The 19,985-nt window shown below is 38.1% G+C and overlaps 1 protein-coding gene across 1 annotated transcript; it reads right to left on the minus strand.

Annotated features, from left to right (window-relative positions):
- Positions 1–15: 15 nt before the first annotated feature.
- On the minus strand, positions 16–19,590 carry ano6 (anoctamin 6). Its single transcript, XM_044342969.1, has 20 exons — positions 18,711–19,590; positions 14,218–14,288; positions 13,501–13,629; positions 10,810–10,875; positions 8,406–8,693; positions 8,074–8,187; positions 7,747–7,862; positions 7,459–7,593; positions 6,740–6,845; positions 6,133–6,193; positions 5,752–5,897; positions 5,524–5,601; positions 4,834–5,062; positions 4,455–4,624; positions 4,261–4,358; positions 4,040–4,170; positions 3,470–3,675; positions 2,707–2,903; positions 2,343–2,448; positions 16–2,234 (listed from the first exon to the last, which is right to left on the minus strand). The coding sequence occupies exons 1-20, from the start codon at positions 18,802–18,804 to the stop codon at positions 2,022–2,024; spliced, it is 2,754 nt and encodes a 917-aa protein (XP_044198904.1). The 5' UTR covers positions 18,805–19,590; the 3' UTR covers positions 16–2,021.
- Between the last annotated feature and the right edge of the window lie 395 nt (positions 19,591–19,985).

Below are 19,985 nucleotides of genomic sequence, written 5' to 3' on the forward strand. Positions count from 1 at the left end.
TAAGAAACATGAGGGAACCTTTTTCATATAAAACAATTTAATGGCACTCTATAAAACAAAAACAACAACAAAGAGATATTCATCATCAGATATTGCTGGTATGTGATACTGTTTACATGACGGTTATAGTACCATTGTTTCAGGTGAGGCAATAATAAAGCAGCAGTACTGATTTCAGAAGATTTCAGCAATGACACAGGAGAAGATGGAATCACTGTACTGTCTACATCACAGGATAAAACATGCAGTCAAAATCTTGTGCAGTGCAGTAATCATGGCACAGAGCTGTAGCCCTGTCAGTAAAAAGTGCAGTACAGTAGATGCAAGTACATGCATAGAAAAGAAGGCTGAGACTATACTCACATCATAAACTAAACCACTTTACAGAACTGCAATCAACTCATTTAATTAGAAATATAGGCTAAACTGATCTGTATTTGGCGTAATGATTTTGTAAACTTATAGAGTTTAAACCTTTTACATGGTATCAGATTTCAGTTTCAAACTGTCAAATACATTCACCTCCGGAATTGACTAAACCAGAACAATACAATGAAGAACACAAGGTTTACAGAGCCTATAGCATCTTAAGGCACATTTAGTCAGTATATGTGGTTAAAAGGTTAATCTATTCTGATTGCATGCAACTCCCTTTTGTAACATTGTGAGCTGTTTGACAGATCAGTACAGGTCTTTAGTTCTAGTGACAGAAATGCAATTATCATTAACATTGCATTCAGAAGTTTTGCATTTTTTTTGCATTTAATAATACTGAAATTTTTGACAGCATTTAACTAAAACAATCACCCAGCAGTGGCACTTAATTACCTGTGTGTCAAAGCTTTGAGCCCCCAGCTTAAAGCCCAGTGGACGGCATGAGACACTGACGCTGCCAGTGCTGCAGGCAGATGTAGCCACACTAAATTGTAAAACAAGGCAGTAAGGGTGAACACATCCAACAAATAGTTTTCACAAAACAATCAATTCAAGGTCTACCAGCTTTTCCCACAGCTTTCAACCACATCACACGGCCTTTAGCAGTCTGTTCAGTTGTCATGGAGATGGATCTGTTGACACGCAAACTCACTAGCTGTTAGGATTTCATCCATTGCATGCTCAATCCAACAAATGATTTGTGTTATTTCAATTGAGGCATTAAGGTGGAAGGCACTGAGTTGACATCATTGCTTTTCTAATCTCTAACATGCACAACAGGTTGCAAAAATCAATCAACAACATTCAGTTAGTCTTTTAACTAAATGCAACATGTCTACTTAACGTTTCATTTTCTTAATGTCAATGTTTGAATTTTAGTGCTTAAATATTTAGTTTAGTTAAGTTAGTTAAAGTTATTTTCATACAGTTATAACTTTGGTTGCATAAAATTGCCAAAAGCTAAATCTAAGCAGATTAAGATTCAAGACTTGATTTGATAAAAGATTTGACAGATTTGATAAAATGATATAAACTCAAACCCTAACACTGAAACAGGTACACCTCTTGCCAATGTGTTGATCAAGTATCACTAGGAAATGTATTGTGATATAGTCCTGTTTTGATTGTTTGTCCCACCCCTAGTTTCTACACTGTCTGCTTCAAAACATCATCTTGCAACATGCAACATCCATCTTGATCAGTTTCACCTAGTTTCACTGGAAAAAAAGACACCTTTGAAGTTGATAGACGGATTGTTCCTGTTACATTTAAATGATTTGGCCTGGGCAGATCCAAAAATAATGAGGGAGTCCAGAGTGTGAGGATGGGGATGATGACTAGAAAACAGTGGTTTCTCCTTTTTTGTCCATCAGCTCCTTAAGAAACTTCTTTTCCTTAAGAAATGTCTTCTTTCTTAGTGGTTGCTACATTAAACCAGATGTTGGTAGATGCTGAAAAAAACTGGACAGTCATATATATACATTATCAGGAGTGAGCATTGGTTTTGCAACAGACCAATAAAGGTCTGATCTCTTCTTCCATACATTTTCAGAAATTCACAAGAGCCTTTCTGTATTTGTCTAATGTTAGAAATCAAGCTCCATCTCTCCCTTTGACACTGTCACGTGCTTGAAGGTCTCGTCATCAATTGGTTTCAAACGTTTGGTCACCAGCTTGAGGTTAGTTTCATGGAGGATAACCTGGGTCAAGTATTTCTCCCGTTTCATTTGTTCTTTGACAGCATATGGGACGTCTGGGATCACGTAGGACAGGATGAACTTGGTAAGGTAAACAATGTGCTGTGAGGAGAAGAAGAAGACCTCTCCATTAATATGTTTTAATAATTTCTGTTTTAATAAAAAAAATGTCTAAGTGTCAATGTGATTTCCTGTTATGTTCATACGTACCTCTACAACGATTATAAAAGCCATTTTGGCAGCAATCACATGCCAGTAGTACATATTGTACTCATACTCCTTGGGGTGTCCGGGAGGATAACGAAAATCTCGATACCTAAAAAAGAAAAGTTTTAAGTTTTCATCTGATTTTGTTTTCTTTCGAAAGCATCTGCAAGTAACGTGGTTAAATTTTGTCCATAAGTTGCCATCATACCATTAACTGTGGTAATTTTTGGAGTTTACATGAATAAACTCAAATACAAAATACCCCACCCCCTCCCACCCAAATAGACATTATTCACATGGCCATGGTGTTCTCTTCTTTACAATCCAACAAGAGAAAATTTAATGCAATATACACAGAATTTTGTACCTGCAGGTGGTGATATCGTAAGGTGTGCTCAAGGGTTTGCTAGTGTTGGAGAAATCTTTGATGTTGAATACAGATAGGGAGCTGTTAATGTATCCCTCCATGGTATTACTAGCATGATCTCCATATGGGTACACAGAGAAAGACCAGTAGTACACCAACCGTGGAATCATGTCTGATGTAAAAGCAATGATCATGGCCTATTGAGACACAAAGACACAAAGTAAACGTGTGAAAGGCAGAAAACTGATGGCTACTATCAACAATGTGTTCAAAAATGAAATATATAGAAAACAGATGATCTAATGAAACTATATGAATCTTATATTGTCCTTTTTATTTATTTATTTTATTTTATTTATTTATTTATTTATTTATTTATTAGCATTTTTATAGTTTCTGGCATAAGCCTCTGCACAAACTGGGTCGGGACAAATTTAGCATACTTGCTCAATCTGTCTGGCAAGCAATTAAGATTCTAACAGTGTGAGATCATATGATTTCAAACAGGAGCCTACACTGCCCTACTGGCTTATTAAGTATCCTTGTACAGTCTACTTCGATACAGCCTTGCAATAGATCCTTCCTTCTGGGATGGATAAAATATTAGAAACATCTGTCAAAAAAAGAACACCTCTATGACAGTGTCGACAGAAACTGATCATTTAAGCTTTGCAAAAATTAGGATTTACTGCAGGGCTGCTGTATTAGATTACATTTGATTTTGTGCTAGTAATCTGGCAACTCAGAGTAAAAAGTAACTTGCATTTGTTGCAACAGCCAAGATGGCAATTCCTTGAAGAATAGGCTGCCAAGCCCCTATATCCTGGGCCTTCTCTGGCATCATGCGGCGAAACTGAGTGGTGATTTTCCAAGCATCGACTCGAATCTCAAACAGGTTGTTGACCAGAGCCAGAACCGGAGCCAGAGGGAAGGAGGCCACAAACAGGGTCACAAAGCCAAACTGGATGACTGCGAGAGACAAGATACATGTATTAAAAAAACCCCACAAGCACAGTTAAGACTGCCCAGGATCAGGTTGCAACAAGCTATTTGTAAATCCATTTCTGAGTTTGTGTGTACATTTCATCATAAATTCTTAGTAACTTATTACTTAAAAGAATGTCTTGGCTAGCTAGCTAGCTAACAACCAACCTCAATGGAAGAGTGTGGTAAAACCTGTTTTGCAATTTAGTGCTACATAATTCTCTACTTAGTAAACACTTTCGTGTAATTACACTAGATTTGAAAATACGAATAGCTGGTGCAGCCGGCTCAATTTATGCTGCTATAAATAGGACAGAGGGAGGGACTGAAGGAGACATTTCCTTCTTACCCATTTCAAGATATTCATAGAACAGTCCTAGTTTTGAAACGGGCTGGAGCTGGTAGTCCTGCTCCCAACGAGGAATCATGTCCTGTGAGGCCACACGGGTGCAATAGCGGAAAATCAAATTCTTCACCCACCTATAGAGGGACGGACAACATCATATAACAGTGAATCTGTATGAAAATGCAGAGTTGATATACAGTATGTCTTAGATTCTGACTCCTTACGGTAGCAAGACCTCTTGGATGTTATTCCAGATGGCTTTTCCACCCATGATGATAGCAAGCTGAGTTGTCAACTCAATTAGACAACCACCAGGATCACACTACAGAAACAAGACACACAGCAAGAGTCAAGAATGACGAGAAGGTAAGTTAAGTAAGTAGACATGCAACAGATGCTGGATGAACCCACACTGTACCTCCTCATTCCGGTATTTTCCCAAGAGATAAACAGGATCTCCAGGATAGCCAACTGCTTTCCCTTTGGCAAAGGCGATGTAGAAACAAGAGGAGTAATAGTTGACAAACTGAAAAAGGAACATCTTCAGGGTCAAGCTGTTCTCATAGTCTGTCTTGGTCCTTGGAAGCTCTGTTGTTATGAGTCAGATATGAAAAGATTTGGGATTATACCATGATCAAGTCAGGAAAAGGTGGAATTTATGATTAAAATTAGGTTTTCAATGCATAACGTCTCCAATACTTTATTTACTGTAAATCACTGTCATTCATTTTCTAAATTGACCTGAATCTCTTTATGACTATAAATCTTCAGATTGAAAATTGGATACAACAACTCACCAAAGTCAGTGATCCAGATGGCAACCCGCTCATAGAGAATATTGAGGGTCATGATGACAACAAAGCTGATGAGGGAGGCCGTGACAGAGGTGGCCATCTGAGGCGTCACATACTCCTTTAACGGCTCCAGCTCCTTCAGATCCTGAGCTCTGAGTTTTGCCGAGAAGGCAAAGAACACAGCCAGGCGGTACACAGTGATGGCCACAATGGATGCCACGATCAACAGTATCTATAAAAGGCAATTTGTAATTTAGAAGACAATGCATGTTTTGAAAATGATATTTTTAAGCCTTTATTATAGACAACAGAGCAATGACATGAATAATTTTCAAATAATTTCCAAGAAGTTTCCTGAAAAGAACTATTAATTTGGTACAAGTTACAGAGAAAATAGAGACAGTGTTCAATTATAATACTTCCAATTAAGTCATTCTAGTCATTTAGTCACTGTACACCAGCTCAGCTAAACATGCAAAAATGTGAAATGTCTCTACATGCAAGTGTACAACTCAAGATATATGGAGAATTGAGTTTCCAATAATAAATGAGTGATGAATTAATATTTACTTTGCTTTAAATTGAGGTTCTCAACACATTTATGTCCAAAAACTTCCTAGGAAATTACAGACTCGTAAAATTAAGAGTTACCAAAAAATGAATTGAAATAAAAATGTAATTTATTGACATTACCCAGAATAAGACTGTACCAATTCCTATTGACACCCGAACACATCGTCCACAGGCTGTATATGGCACTTTTTCTTTCACCTAAATCACAAAAAAACCACAGTGAAATACAACATCATGGTATGACCTAAAATGCTTTGTCTGGACATAGCATCTCTATATAGTGCCTTTCACTATGGGATAGAACATCAGCTGCAAACAAAAAAATGCATGTGTGTGTGTGTAATTTACCCCTGTGACAGGGTTTTTCCTCTCATAGATACACTTGGCTTCATATTCTGGACGAGGTGGCTCTTCCTGCTCCAGAAACTCCACAGTGTCCCACTCATACTCCAGCTCTGCCTGGTAGCGCTTCCAAAACTCCAGGAACAAAGTTACTACAGCCAGGAAATGAAAAGGAGCAGGAAAAAACGGGCAGTGCCATTATGAGAAAGAAGGGAAAAGTTAAAGGCACACTGTATTGTCTGCGTCTTCCTCCATAAACACTAAAAAATGTGTCTAAAATAGAATATTTTCCCTTTGATAGAACCAGAGATGACGACAAAATAAACATTTCAAATAGTCAGTCAGTTACAGCTTCTCTCTAAGCTGGTGATACGGTGTACAACTTACCCCAGATTGACATAAAAACTGCAAACACCAGGGTTCCAAAGTTATCAAATATGCACAGTTTCTAAAAAAGAAAACATGAGAAACGTGTAAGTCAAAATCGTCACAGTTCTAGTGTGCTTACATGCAAATTAATTTAAAACAGGACTGTTGCTGTGCCACTGTTGAAAATATCAGCCACAGACATTTGAATATGTAAAGCCTGTAACGGTAGGAACTGATGATCCTGAGAGAAATATGTCAGAACTTCACTTCATTTTTATGCATCGTGCGTAATACTCTTAGACAGAAATTCAAGACATAAATTATAAAAAGATTTTTGCCTCCAAAATATATTATATTATATATATATGTACCAGGAAGCTTTGCTCCAAAACTACATACATGACAGTATTTGCTGACATAAAGGTAAAAATCACATTATAATATATTGACTATTTAGAGGCCCACCACTCACAAAATGTTAACTTTTTACAGAAATATATAATCCTCAGTTACTTTTGTATTTTGTGCATATTGCCTGGAATTAGTGGGAAGATGACATGGAAAAACATTATCTTGGAAGTACATATTTCAAATTTAGATTATGTTGAGATAAAATACAACTCACTTTCGAAGCTTCACAAGTGCTGTTTAACCTCCAGTATTTGCATTCCCTGTCACACTGCGGACACATCACAATTTGTCCTCCGATCTCAGGGTCACACACCTCTTTGCTACAGTCATTAAAACACAGAACAGAGATAAGACAGAGAGAAATGTATAAAACAGAGAATTCATAAAGAAAGTTTCACAGCACAGGGGTAAATAGGTGTAATGTAGATTTATGACCAATATGTTGTAAAAAATAGTATCTTTTTTTAAACAAACAATAGTTCAGAATATGTTGCTAGTTGAACTACATCAATTAATTTGACAAAATAATCACCTTAAGCTCCACTTTTTGAGCTTTCAGTCGCATATCAGGGTCTTCATCAGCCATTGCAGTTTGCTCAGTTGTCGTGATCATGTGACCTATCTATAGAACTTCAATCACATGATGTGGTGACAAGTGAGCCATCTCCACGACAACTGAGGGACTGACGAAGACTGAGATATGGTATGAAGCGCTAGAAAAATCTAGTAAGTGGACCTTGAGTGAAGATTTTACTGTCACTATTTCTAAGGTTAATAATGACCTTCCATGCTCTACACTGATTTAAGATAATGATAATTAGTTAACGTAATAATTTCAAATACAGTATATATTGGGTTAATCTAAACATTATCTATATATTTTGGAGAAAAGATCTCTCAGGTTCATCATTCAACATGTATACAAATGCATACCTCCAAGTGCTGGTTTCTTGAGACTTGTATCCATAAATGAAACAAGCCAATCCCACAACAGCAGCCAGAGTGAGCATTATTGTGTAGAAACCCAACCAGGCAAAGTAAATGCCAATCTTCTCCCCATAATACTTCCTGTGGAAAAAAAAATCTTTAACTATAATTACTGACACACAGTGAAAATAATTATATTGCTGCTCCAACGTAGTGAGAATGTCACTGAAGTCAAACACTCAGACCTTTTTATTGTATATATAAAGTATTCAGAAAGTAAAAGCTTGTGTTCACCTTATGAGGTCAAGTGGTTGCATCTTGTAGAAGCTTTTGGGATGAGCCCATTCTTCATAGAGGAGGAATCTCTCATTGGGGCAGCCCTCTTCTTTGGACTTGACATTGAACCTGCACTGAAACGTCCATAAAACCATACCAAATACTGTATGACTGCAATAAACTAAATAAGACATAAATCTAGTGTTACTAAACACACAGGTTTGATAATCTAAGCCATATGAAATGAACTGGAAATGCTGTTACAGCTTTTCAGCAACACTCTGAAAATAAGATATATACGGTATGCAGTTAACTGAATCACTAGAAGCAAATAGCCTCACTTACATCATGGAGAGGGTAGGCAGCTTTGTACACTGAACCATCCAGCAGTTTTGTGATACCAAACTTCTTGATATTCCCACGAATTTCATAGGGGGCACGGCTCAGAATGTAATATGCCTGGGAAAAGAAGAAGAGCGTTATATTGTTGTGCTCAAGTTATCTACATGCTACTAATCTGTTTACATACTTTATTTTATCATACGATAACATGATATATCAATAGTTTTTTATAGATAACATAACTTTTGTCAAGGGGGCTTTTCTTGAGCTGCTCTGGTGATAGTGATAGAAAAGAACTCAGCCTGAACTGACTGTGACAACATGAGTAAACTTGCCATCCTACTCCTCATGGCAGGAGTGAAGAAGACATCCTTGTCCTTGATGTAGAAGTACTCCAGGCGGTCTTTCTCAAAGGGGGCAGTGAAGAACTCAGCCTCCTTGGTGATCAGATCCTCGTTGGGGTAGAAGTGCTTGGTGATGCAGGTGAAATAGCGCCATGGAGATGGGCGCGAGGACAGGTCATTGGGTTGGATAGGAACCTTGATGTGCAGGACCTCAGCGTAGGTGCACAACACGTCCCAAGGCATGTGGACCTTGACGAACATCAATTTTTCATCAACTACCTGCAGAACACAAGAGAATTTAGTTTACTTGGAACTGCTCCACAGCAAATCTGTCATCCCCCTTCATCTGGCTGACCACTTCTTTACTCAATTCATGATCACCTTACCAGAACATCCTCATATTCCTCCACAAACGGTCTCCTTCCGCCACACATTCCGGTCCTTCAAACCAACTCAACTTTCCAATGAGGTCTTGGCTACCATGCGTCTTCATAATGAATTTTCCTCACTCCCTGTCAATGAGGCTACAGACACACTCTGTTCCTCTCCCCTTTGACCGAGGAGGAAGTCTCCAAACTTCTGCTGGATTCTCGTCCCACTCCCTGTCCACTAGACCCAATACCATCCAACCTTCTACAGACCATTTTCCCCGCACTTATCCCCGCAGTCACACACATCATCAACTCTTCACTTTCAACAGGTGTGTTCCCCAATGAATTTAAGCAAGGTTGAGTCACCCCACTACTCCAAAAATCCTAAATTAAACCCAGCCCAGGTTGAAAACTACAGACTGGTTTCACTCCTGCCCTTCATATCAAAAATACTTGAGAACACAGTCTTTAACCAAGTCTCTGAATTCCTTTCTGAGAACTACCTGTATGACTCAAATCAGTCTGGCATTAAGTGGGGGCACTCTACCGAGACTGCACTCCTGTCAGTTATGGAATCACTATGTTCAGCTAGAGCTGCTGGTCAGTCCTCAGCTCTATTGCTGCTAGATCTGTCAGCTGCCTTTGACATGGTTAACCACCAAATCCTCCTCTCCACACTCACTGAGCTTGGTATCTCAGGATCTGCCCTACGCTGGTTCATGTCCTACTTCTAAGGGAGATATTTTAGAGTATCTTGGAGGGGAGAAGTGTCCAAACCACAAAGCCTAACCACAGGGGTTCCTCAAGGGTCAGTGCTTGGTCCCCTTCTCTTCTCAATAAACACCACCTCACTTGGCGCAATAATCCGCTCCCATGATTTCCCATACCACTGCTATACTGACAATACCCAGCTCTTCCTGTTGTTCCCGCCGGAAGACCACACAGTCTCGGCTCGGATCTCGTCATGCATCACCAATATATCGGCATGGATGAAAGGACACCAACTTCAACTTAACCTCTCTAAGACCGAGCTCCTTGTCATCCCAGCCAGTCCCTCTATACAACAAGACATCGGGATCCAGCTCCAATCAACCCAACTCATGCCCACAAGTCTGCCTGAAACTTGAGTGTCATGATTGATGACCAACTACCTTTTAAGGTTCACGTGGCCTCAGCTGCTCAGTCATGTCAATTTGTCTTGTACAACATCAGGAGGATCAGATCCTCCCTGTCTGAGCAAGCAGCACAACTCCTGGTACAGGCTATTGTAATATCACACATTGACTACTGCAACTCCATACTGGCAGGCCTCCCCACATGTATGTTAAAACTCCTGCAGATGATCCAGAACGCAGCAGCACCTCTAGTCTTTCACCAGCCCAAAACAGCACTTTACCCCGCTGTTTCATATTGCTCCACTGGCTCCCAGTTGCTGCCCACATCAAATTCAAAACCCTGACAATCGCTTACAAAACAGTAACTAAAACAGTTCCTGTCTACCTTAATTCCTTCATTCAGGTCTATGCTCCCTCCTGCTCACTATGCTTTGCCAATGAAAGGCGCCTGGTACCACCACCACAACAGGGCCCTAAGTCGCTAGCTAGACTCCTCTAATCTGTAGTTCCCTGGTGGTGGAACGAGTTACCAAACTCTGTTCAATCCACAGAGTCCCTCTAACTCTTAAGAAAAGACTAAATACCCAGCTCTTTCACAAACACCTCTGCACTTGATGGACTGAAAAAAAAGAGAAAAAGAAAAAAAAAAAAACTTCCCTACATACATTGCCTCTCTGCACTGCCTGTTGGCACCTACGTCCTATCAGACTCAAACTTAGCTTTATGGCACTTACTCATGTTATTCTCTCCTGACTAGATCCCTGCTTGTGTTGTATCAACTCTCAGACGTACATTGCTTTGGATAAAAGCGTCTGCTAAATGAAATTGTGAATTGTAAATTGTAATTGTAAGTTAGAGAGAAAGCAGCCTAACCTAAATCTAATTACTTAATTGGTGCAGTCCACTTACAGATCGTGTTGCCTCCAGCTCCATTCCCATCTTCATCAGGCTGGCCTCGAAGTACTCTCGCCGTCTCTGCACAGAAGAACACAGAAAATGGTTTCAGTCAGGTTCTTGTGTACATGCTCTCTCCTCCTAACTGGCCATTGTGATTCAATTTCTGTGCCGGGTGTACTGAAGTCAAGCAGGGCAGGACTTACATGCTCAGCCTGCAGTGTAAACACTGTGATCATTTGTCAAAGGACTCCCCATGGTAATCATATGAATGTACACAAAACAGCATTTTAATTAAGATTAGTTTATTTGCCTTAATGAAGAAGGTGACAGAATTTTTACCTTGACAGCCTTTATGTGCTCCTTTATTTTATTTTCCATTTCCATAACATAAGCATTATTTACACTGTACATAGTAGCCATGCATGAAGACTCTGCCAGCAAATTAGAGCACGTAACTAGACAGGTCTTTGTTGATGGTACATCATCCAATATTGCCTTACAGTGAACTGAAATCTGCGACTATTCTTTGTCATAGAAATGCTGCACAGCTACACCAAAAAAGATTAGAAAGAGCACTGAAATACTACTGAAAACTAATGCTGCTTCTGTTAAAGCTGAGCACTTTGGCGAAACATATGAGTAATATTCGAGTAATAGAAAAAGTAGCTCACCAAAATTAATGAAAATCATTCAAACTTCTTGTTTCAACTGCCTTCTAACTTTTTGTTTTGTTATTTTGACTGTTTTGGAGCATTTTTATTCAAGGAAATCCAGTCTTTCTGAATAAATACAAACTTAATTGTGTCACCTGCATACATTTTCACTTAATCCTATTATGTTAGTCCCATTCAAATGAATTTCAAAGGAACTATTGACAAAGCAAAACTCAATATCTTTGCTGTTTGTTTTATCCAACTCTGTTCACAAGAAATACCGCAAGAGCATGAAAACTTAGGCAAACATAATGACATAATTAAAAGTCAGTCATCACACAGTTCAGCTAACACTATCTGAACTGAGCCACACCCATCTAAGGGGCAAAACAGATCTGAAAAAACTCTGAGAAGGTTTTGCAATTCCTGTTTGAACCACGTTTGGCTCTAGAAAAACAAAGGAGTGCCTGGTGATGACACTTCTCATCCTTCACTGGATTTAGTTTGGCTTGTGATGATTATGAAAGAGGAATTGCCGTAGTCCCAGTAGATCTGCGGGGAAGAAGCTCATGAGCTCTGACTTGAAACGGCTCACTCAGCCGGGCTTTTCCAGGAAACTGAAATGATAATGTTTTCTTCCCTAAAAGACCAACTCATAATTTTTGACTAATAACAGCACTGTCTCAACTTCCAAACTACTTGAGAGTTATAATTGCAACAGACTTTAAGGTGTATGGATCTACAGTGTTTGCAAGCATTATATTACACATACCTCACTGTAAACCTATTGTGAAAGACCATTATAGCAACAAACAACACAACTGGCAATGACAGTTCATGTCTTATTGTCCTTCATTTGTGTACTTCAATCCCTGCATATCCCTGATATTTAAATATGTGACATGTAAAAAGTAAGTGGCATGTTAAATATTAATAATACAGTAGGAATGACAAAGCACAACATCCTTACGACTATACAAACATTTTTCAGGAGTTTTCAGATTTCTGGACCCAAACAATGTTGCAAGATAATAAGGTTAGATGAAGTTCAAGATTGGGTAAGATGGCTTATGACCAGACTGATATGATTTGAATTTGCTTGGCTAAGACTTGGTCATCTAAGTGAAGGAGTAATGCCCCTTATTTCCTTCCCTCATGGAACCAAAACAGCAGCTGCACTAAGCAACTCAAAGATAAAAAAGGGTGTTGGATGAATGTGAAGTACATTGTGAAGTAGTGCGGCGGCACTATAAAAACAATTTATGATCAGCTGCTCCCTTTCCTGCATAATTAAAAGGTCAAGCAATATTTAAGCCTCTGTGCACTATCTGCTAACCATACACTGTCATGGGTAATTAATTTAAACTCGCAGACTGTCATTCTGATACAAATAAAAACTCCCTTGACAAATAGTCAAGAGTCAATACAGTTGGCATGTGTAATAAAACACACAAGACTTACCATATGTGACTGGATATTTTCTTTATCCACATAGTGAAAAAGTACCAATTCTACTTTACTGTGTTGTGTTTGATTCACTACTGCATCTTCATTTAGTCATCTATCAACTATTACTGACCTAACATGACTTTAAGCTGAAGTTTACACAAAAACCACAATTAAAAACAATCATTTCTATGCATAGACACACTGTGTTGTTCGTTAAGGCTTGACTGAAAACTCAAAATGTGAGATTCAAATTGTCATATTATAATGTATTGGCATTTCAGTGTTCTGGTAGCCTTGGGATTTAGGTTGCTGACCATGTAATCTGTGGTTCAAGTCCACCAGTGGACCTTTGTTGTATGTCATCCCCCTCCTCTCCAGTCCCTCATTTCCTGTTATTTCTTTACTGTACACTGTCTAATGAAGGAAAAAAATGTCCCAAATGACACTTAAAACTCCAAACAGATGCTTGCTTTTGTGTGAAGATTACTTTCTATCAAGTTTAAAGTGAGCACAATTTGTAAAACTTAAAATACATGCAGATTTAATATGATATGCAGTAGGGGAACCACCAGCTCAAAAACACTGAAAAAGAGAAAAATACCTTGCGCCGCTGGAAAGTGTGCCTCTTCTCAAAGTCCTTCTTGTCCTCATCTTCGTAGACCAGGATGAAGTCGATCCGCCTCACACCATCATTGAAGAATAAAGAGTCTGGTTTGTCATTGAACTCTGCCTGCGGGCAAAAACAAGGCTCGTCAGGTAAGTCTGCGGCCTGAAACTCGTACTCCTCTTCCTCCATAATGTCATACATGTTGCACGGTGAGAGGAGACAGGAGCCTGTGTGTGGACAGTCTGTGCAGAAATGCTGCTAAATACTGACCTTAAGCAGCGTATTTCATCTATGATCTGGGTCATGCAGGAGTGGGAAGAGTCAACAAACATTATGACTCCCGCCCTTCATCTCTCTCTCCCTCTCTCTCTCTCTCCCTCTCTCTCCACACAGTCAGACTTGTCACACCAATAAACATTAAAAAAAACTTCTGCAAATGTCTGTAACTACTTGCATGATTATATATTTTTCAATTTTATGTCACAGAGTTTTGTGTAATGATTTGAAAACTGTCTTATAGTACAGTGACTTCAATATCTGCTTTCTGTTAGCTAAAGAAATACTAAGAATGAAAAGGTGCATTCTTTCATTTCATGCATTTGCATCACAAATATAGTTAAGGTTTACATAAAAATTATATTTGCAAATACATGTGCAAATGATTTGTCTTATTGTATGCGAGCAAGGCATCAACAGATGATATTGACTCACCAGTTGTGCTTTGGTTACTGTTGATCCTTCTTTAATACTTTGATATGTTGGTAAAAACTCCTCAGGGTAAACTGTAGAAAAAACAACAGACCAAACACATAAAATAAATACATGATAAAGACCCAAAACAACACATTGGCACGCTGCTATTATATTGGATAGATATTGGTATCAGAGTAAAAATCGGCAGGTATGCAATGGGAAATTGTATCACAGTATACTGCAACAATGAATGTTTTATTTGCAGCATTTATATGAAAATTTGACACTAATCTAATATAGTTTTGTGCTTTCATTTAAGTTATTATTTTTGATTTGATTTCACTTTATAATCAGATTATTTTTATGAAATTTGCCTTGCGTCCCAAGGCGTATGCTACATTTCACATATAACAAAACAAATTAACACATTTAATCAAATAACAAAACAAACACTGCAAACATACAGCAGACATTACAAATAAGTAGCTGCAGTGCAATCTTTTTGAATTTTAAATTATATAAATTTGAAAATGTTGTGTTATCTTACACACTATGAAAATAAAGACTATTGTTCACTATTGTGGTTCAGTCCAAACCCAGCTGCTGTGTCCACTAGAAGTCCCCTAAATGTCACTAAAGGTAGCTGTGTCTGACATTTAACTTAAATGTGCAAAACATGCAAACATGTGCCTTCTCTGAAAACACTCATGACATAAGTGTACATATACATTTACACTTTACCATTCACTATACATTTACTACACCATTTTATATAAATTTATTTTACCATTTACTGTAAGTTTACTTTACCATTTACTCTACCATCTGCTATAGTGCACTATATAATAAATGGGGAGTGGTTTCAGACACAGACATGGACTAACAGAGGTTTAAGTTCTTATAATTAGGGTATGACAAGATTTCTACAACTGAAATTTCTAAAAGTGTAAACATTTAACCACGTATGATCTAGACAACCCTGTCATCTAATCTATTGTTATTGTACAATCACAGTGAAATGATTTTTGAGGCCAGAAAAATGGTTACTGATTATCTGTACCTCTAACTGCAGAGGTCAATCCGTAGCAACCAAGGAAGATGTATTTTGTAAGTATTTTACAGAATATTACTGCTGCAGTATACCGTGAGGGGTAATTATTACAAGATTACGGTTCTGCCTCAGCAGTACTCACTGAAAGAGAACAGACTGTAACTCATTTACCAAAAAGTCTCAGGGGTTGAACCAATGACTTTCCTGTAACAAACCTGTTTCCCTAAACATCCTGCTGTTGTTGCTTGCACACAATTGCTCATCACAATGTTATTTTACTCCCTGGAAAAAGAAAAAATAGATCACCACCTACTATTGTGTGGTAAACACTCTATCCACTTACAGAATGTACTGTATAGTGTAAACTACTGTGTGCTCTGTTATATGGAACATCACTGTATTGCAACTGTATTGCTACTTCTTACAAAACAGAATACATGACTTCCAGTATGGAAAATCCTGGGATCTTTCCATATAAAGCAGAGCACGATGAGAGAACTGAGTCAAGACAGATGTTTTCAAAACACTGGCCATAGTAACACCATAGGAAACTAACTGTGTAATCACTGCTCATCAAGTAGGATTTACTTCCCTCTTACAAAGCTTTTTTACAAAAGTCTCTGTATTTTGACATAACGTGCCAGTGACAAACCTGTAACGCTAATCTTAAATGACACTGCCTTAAGGCTACTCTCATTCTGATACAGGTTAATTTATAACTGACTCTGTATTACTGAAACTGTTTGGCTTTTTAGTATTTTAGATGGAAAGATACATACCTTTGACCTTTGCAAGGTCAATACTTAACCCTTGCAATGTGAATTATAGCAACACTGTAATGTCACATGTAAGGTAAAAGAAACACGATTAAAAAACATCTGTAGCCTACAGTGAGTCAGTAACTAAGAGTCTCTTGAAAGGCATGTTGAGTCTATGCCCATATGCTGCCTGTACAAAAGAAATCTGCTTTTGCGTCACACCCCACCCACCCACCCAGCACTCACTTCCTCTCTCGAGGACCATAACTACACACGAAATAGTAGTCAGCCCAAACAAACAGAAAAAAACATAACTCTTTAACTGAAACAACTATGACAAAATGCATTCTTTTAATTTTGTACAGCATAAAGGTATAAGATAAGTATTTTGCTTGACCTCCAGACTAACATTTAAACTCTCTTCATGTTTGATGCCAACCACAGCCACATGTCACCTCTCCCCGTTTGACAGGAAATTCTTTTCTGAATCAAACACCAATGCATTTGACAGCATTTGCTCTCCAACTTTTGGTAGAAATTGGTTAAGATTGTCATGTTTTTGCCATGAACAGAGTCAGCCCTCAGATAGTGAATATGTCTTTAAGAAACTCAGCTTGTTGCTTGATATCCACTGACCTGCAGTAACCCCGTCAGACATGACAGGCATCAGCTTTACTGCGCCAACACCATGAAGACAATGTTAGGTAGATGTCACACATGACTGAGAACATACCATTGTGTTCATGTTCCACATCACTAAGTTGAATCAAACTGTAAACTTTCAGCCAGTCTACTGTGTTTTTCTACTGTTGACACAGCAACACAGGATGCAACAAAGTATGAACATAAATAATTAATTACAATGGAATATCCATTAAATAAAGTGCACTTTGACATCTCCTTTATAATCCAGTGTGAAAATTGCTAATTTTCATATGGCCAGGGCCTTTTATTGTGCATGACTGACAAATTTTAAAGTTAACCCAAAAGAACCATTTGTGTGTGAGCTGTGAGTTAAAAAAAAAAGAAAAAAAAAAAAAGCCTGACATACAAGACATGTCATTGTGGATGAGACAGACAAAAAGGGGCTTATAGATTGAGAAATCGTTTCCATGAAATACCAGAGTGGAAGCTGACAGCTGCACAAACACTGAAACATAATGTAAGTGTAGGTGTAGGTTTCCAACACCGACTATTTTCACATCTACTCTACTCACCGATTGCCGTTTCATTTGTAGTGATAGGAATGTAAGCAATGCAAGACAACAAAGAGAGTGGAAAGATTCGATCATTTCTAGACAACGATCCAGCCTCTCCGAGGAGCAACATCTGACATCTGAAGTACACTGAGGTTTTAGCGGTTTTGGGGGTTTCTATTAAACTGGTGATTGGCCTCTTATCTGTGTTTATTTTTATTGTGGACATGGTGGCGGGAGCTTGTGCTCTCTTAAAAATGTCTGCACCACACCCATGTGAGTTTTAAACAAACACAGTGTGCATGACAGTGTTTCCTCTACATTCATATAAGGTGGTGGACCACCACAGTAAGAACATTACCACCAAAGCAATACAAACAAGCATAAGGCTTAGTGAGTAGAAGTAGCCCTTTAATCATGATTAAGTAACCAAATATGAACAATATTGTGCTGCAACCACTTATAGCACTAAAACCAAAACTAAGACCAACAGGGTTGGATGAGGAACAAATGCCAAAAAGGACCCCCTGCCACCACTGCTACAAAACAATTACAGAGGAAACACTGCATGATTTGAATGTTATACAGACGCAGCTTCAATTTTTTATATAATTATTTAATCCTACTATATCATAATCTAGCCTTTAAAGATGCCAGCACAAGGGGATTCGTTTTTAATAATTGCAGATACTATTGTTTTTGTGTTCAGCAGGGAAATCTTGAACCATTTATTACAAGCTGATCTTTTACTGAAGTAAAAGTAAGAACATCACTGTGTAAAAATAGTCTATCAAAAGCAAAAATGTTGCATTCATGAACAGAATTATTATCAACAAAATTTATATTTAGTACCCAGGTAGCAGTATGACCCTCTAATTATCACATTATTGGCATATTATTGGCCTATCAATATTTAAGCAGCATTTTAATGTTGTTGTGGTTGAGAGCTAGTTTTAACTACTTTACATACTGCTGGTTAGTTTAATTTGTAAAACGGCTTCATAATTAATGAACTGACTGCATGTGTTGTGTGTAAAATCTATATCCACAAATTTTCAAATAAATATAAAGTACCAGTCAAAGGTTTGGACACAAATTCCCATTCCCTTGAATGAGAAAGTGTGTCCAAACGTTTGATTGGCATTGTAATACAGTGAAAAGTGCGGTATTTGCTTCTGCAATATAGTAATGTAGCAGAAAATACTCAAGTAAAGTACAAGTACTTGAAAACTGTATGTAAGTACAGTATTTGAGTAAATGTCCCTGGTCCACTACTGCTTTCAAGCAACTCTAAAAGTTGTTTTAAAGTTTTAAAGCTGTCAAAACTGACAAAATACAGATGCACGAGTATCATTCCCAGAGCTGAGTGTGGCCTAGCTGAAGTATTTCAAAAATCACATGGGCAGCTGCTATCAAATCCAGGCAGTGCCCAATGATACCACACAAAATCACTCGCAAGACAACAAATCTCTTGCGAAAGATAGGGCAGAGCTTTCTTTCTCTCACCGACTTCCTCGTCTATCATGCCAACGTCTGTATCTCCCTCCAAGTCCTCCGCCTCAGACAAGGACTCCATCTCGAGGATGTCGTTGTCGCTCATCGTCCTAGTCGAGGGTCACATCACCGACAGAAAAGACTTTTGATTCACCGGCAGCCTGCAGTATATTACTGCAGCTTTACAGTGCAGTGCATTCTTGCTTGATGTCTCAACATCGATCCGCCGCATAAAGTTTAGTCAAGTTGTGACTTGAGAAAATGGAAATGAAGCGGGTGGGGTTGTGGGAGGAGGAGAAGAAGGAGGGTTGTGATGTTGCTCAGCCACATTTGCCAGAACGAGTTACGCCCAATGGTTGTTGAACATATTAGTAGTATGTATTTTATGTGAAAAAGTAACTTTGCAGCTCATACATTAGTTTGTATCTTTGAATTGTCGAAATATATACATATATATAGTTTTTAAGTTATGACCTACTTTTTTCGGTTAAAGGACGTGTGTATGATTTGGGGGGGGGGTCTATTGGCAGAAATGAAATATAATCAAGTGGGTAGCTCCTGGTGTTTCGGTTTAACCAGTGACCGTGACGGTGACCTATAGACTCTAGTTTTTTTTTTTTTTTTTTTTGCGAGTTTCGCGACCACCGTAGGTTCACTGCAACCTCACCATTAGATGCCACTAAGTCCTACACACTGGTCCTTTACGATGGTTTAGTCAAACATAGCCAAACACTGTATCATTTTTGGGCAGACAGTAGACAATTGCATTACCACGAAAATATCTTTAAAAGTTTAAAACCCTGCTGCTGTATTATTATAACATGATAAAAACTGACTATAGTACTGAGAATTATGTTGTAGATAATTTGTCTAAAAAGCAAGATCTCTATGGGCCCAGCTAAGATCTGGTGTTTTACTAAAATTTGGATTTTCCCAATGTGCTGTCTAAATTATATATATATATATATATATATATATATATATATATATATATATATATATATATATATATATATATATATATATATATATATATATATATTATCAGGACTTTTTGGACAAGGCATTGGGCATTGTACTGCCCAATGCTTTGTCCAGTAAGTTAAAAAAAAAAGATATTGATTTTGTAAATATAGATGATGCACAGAGACTAAGTTGGCTGTTTACATATTAAACATATAAATTAGCCAGTTATTTTGAGAAAGTCTGGGAGAAGAGAAAAAAAGGCCTTTATCGAGAGAATCTGTAGCTATGTAAAATTTCTTTTCTATGAACAGTTCATTTGGG

The sequence above is a fragment of the Thunnus albacares genome, chromosome 23 (assembly GCF_914725855.1).
Source record: "Thunnus albacares chromosome 23, fThuAlb1.1, whole genome shotgun sequence".
Classification (NCBI taxonomy): Eukaryota; Metazoa; Chordata; class Actinopteri; order Scombriformes; family Scombridae; genus Thunnus; species Thunnus albacares.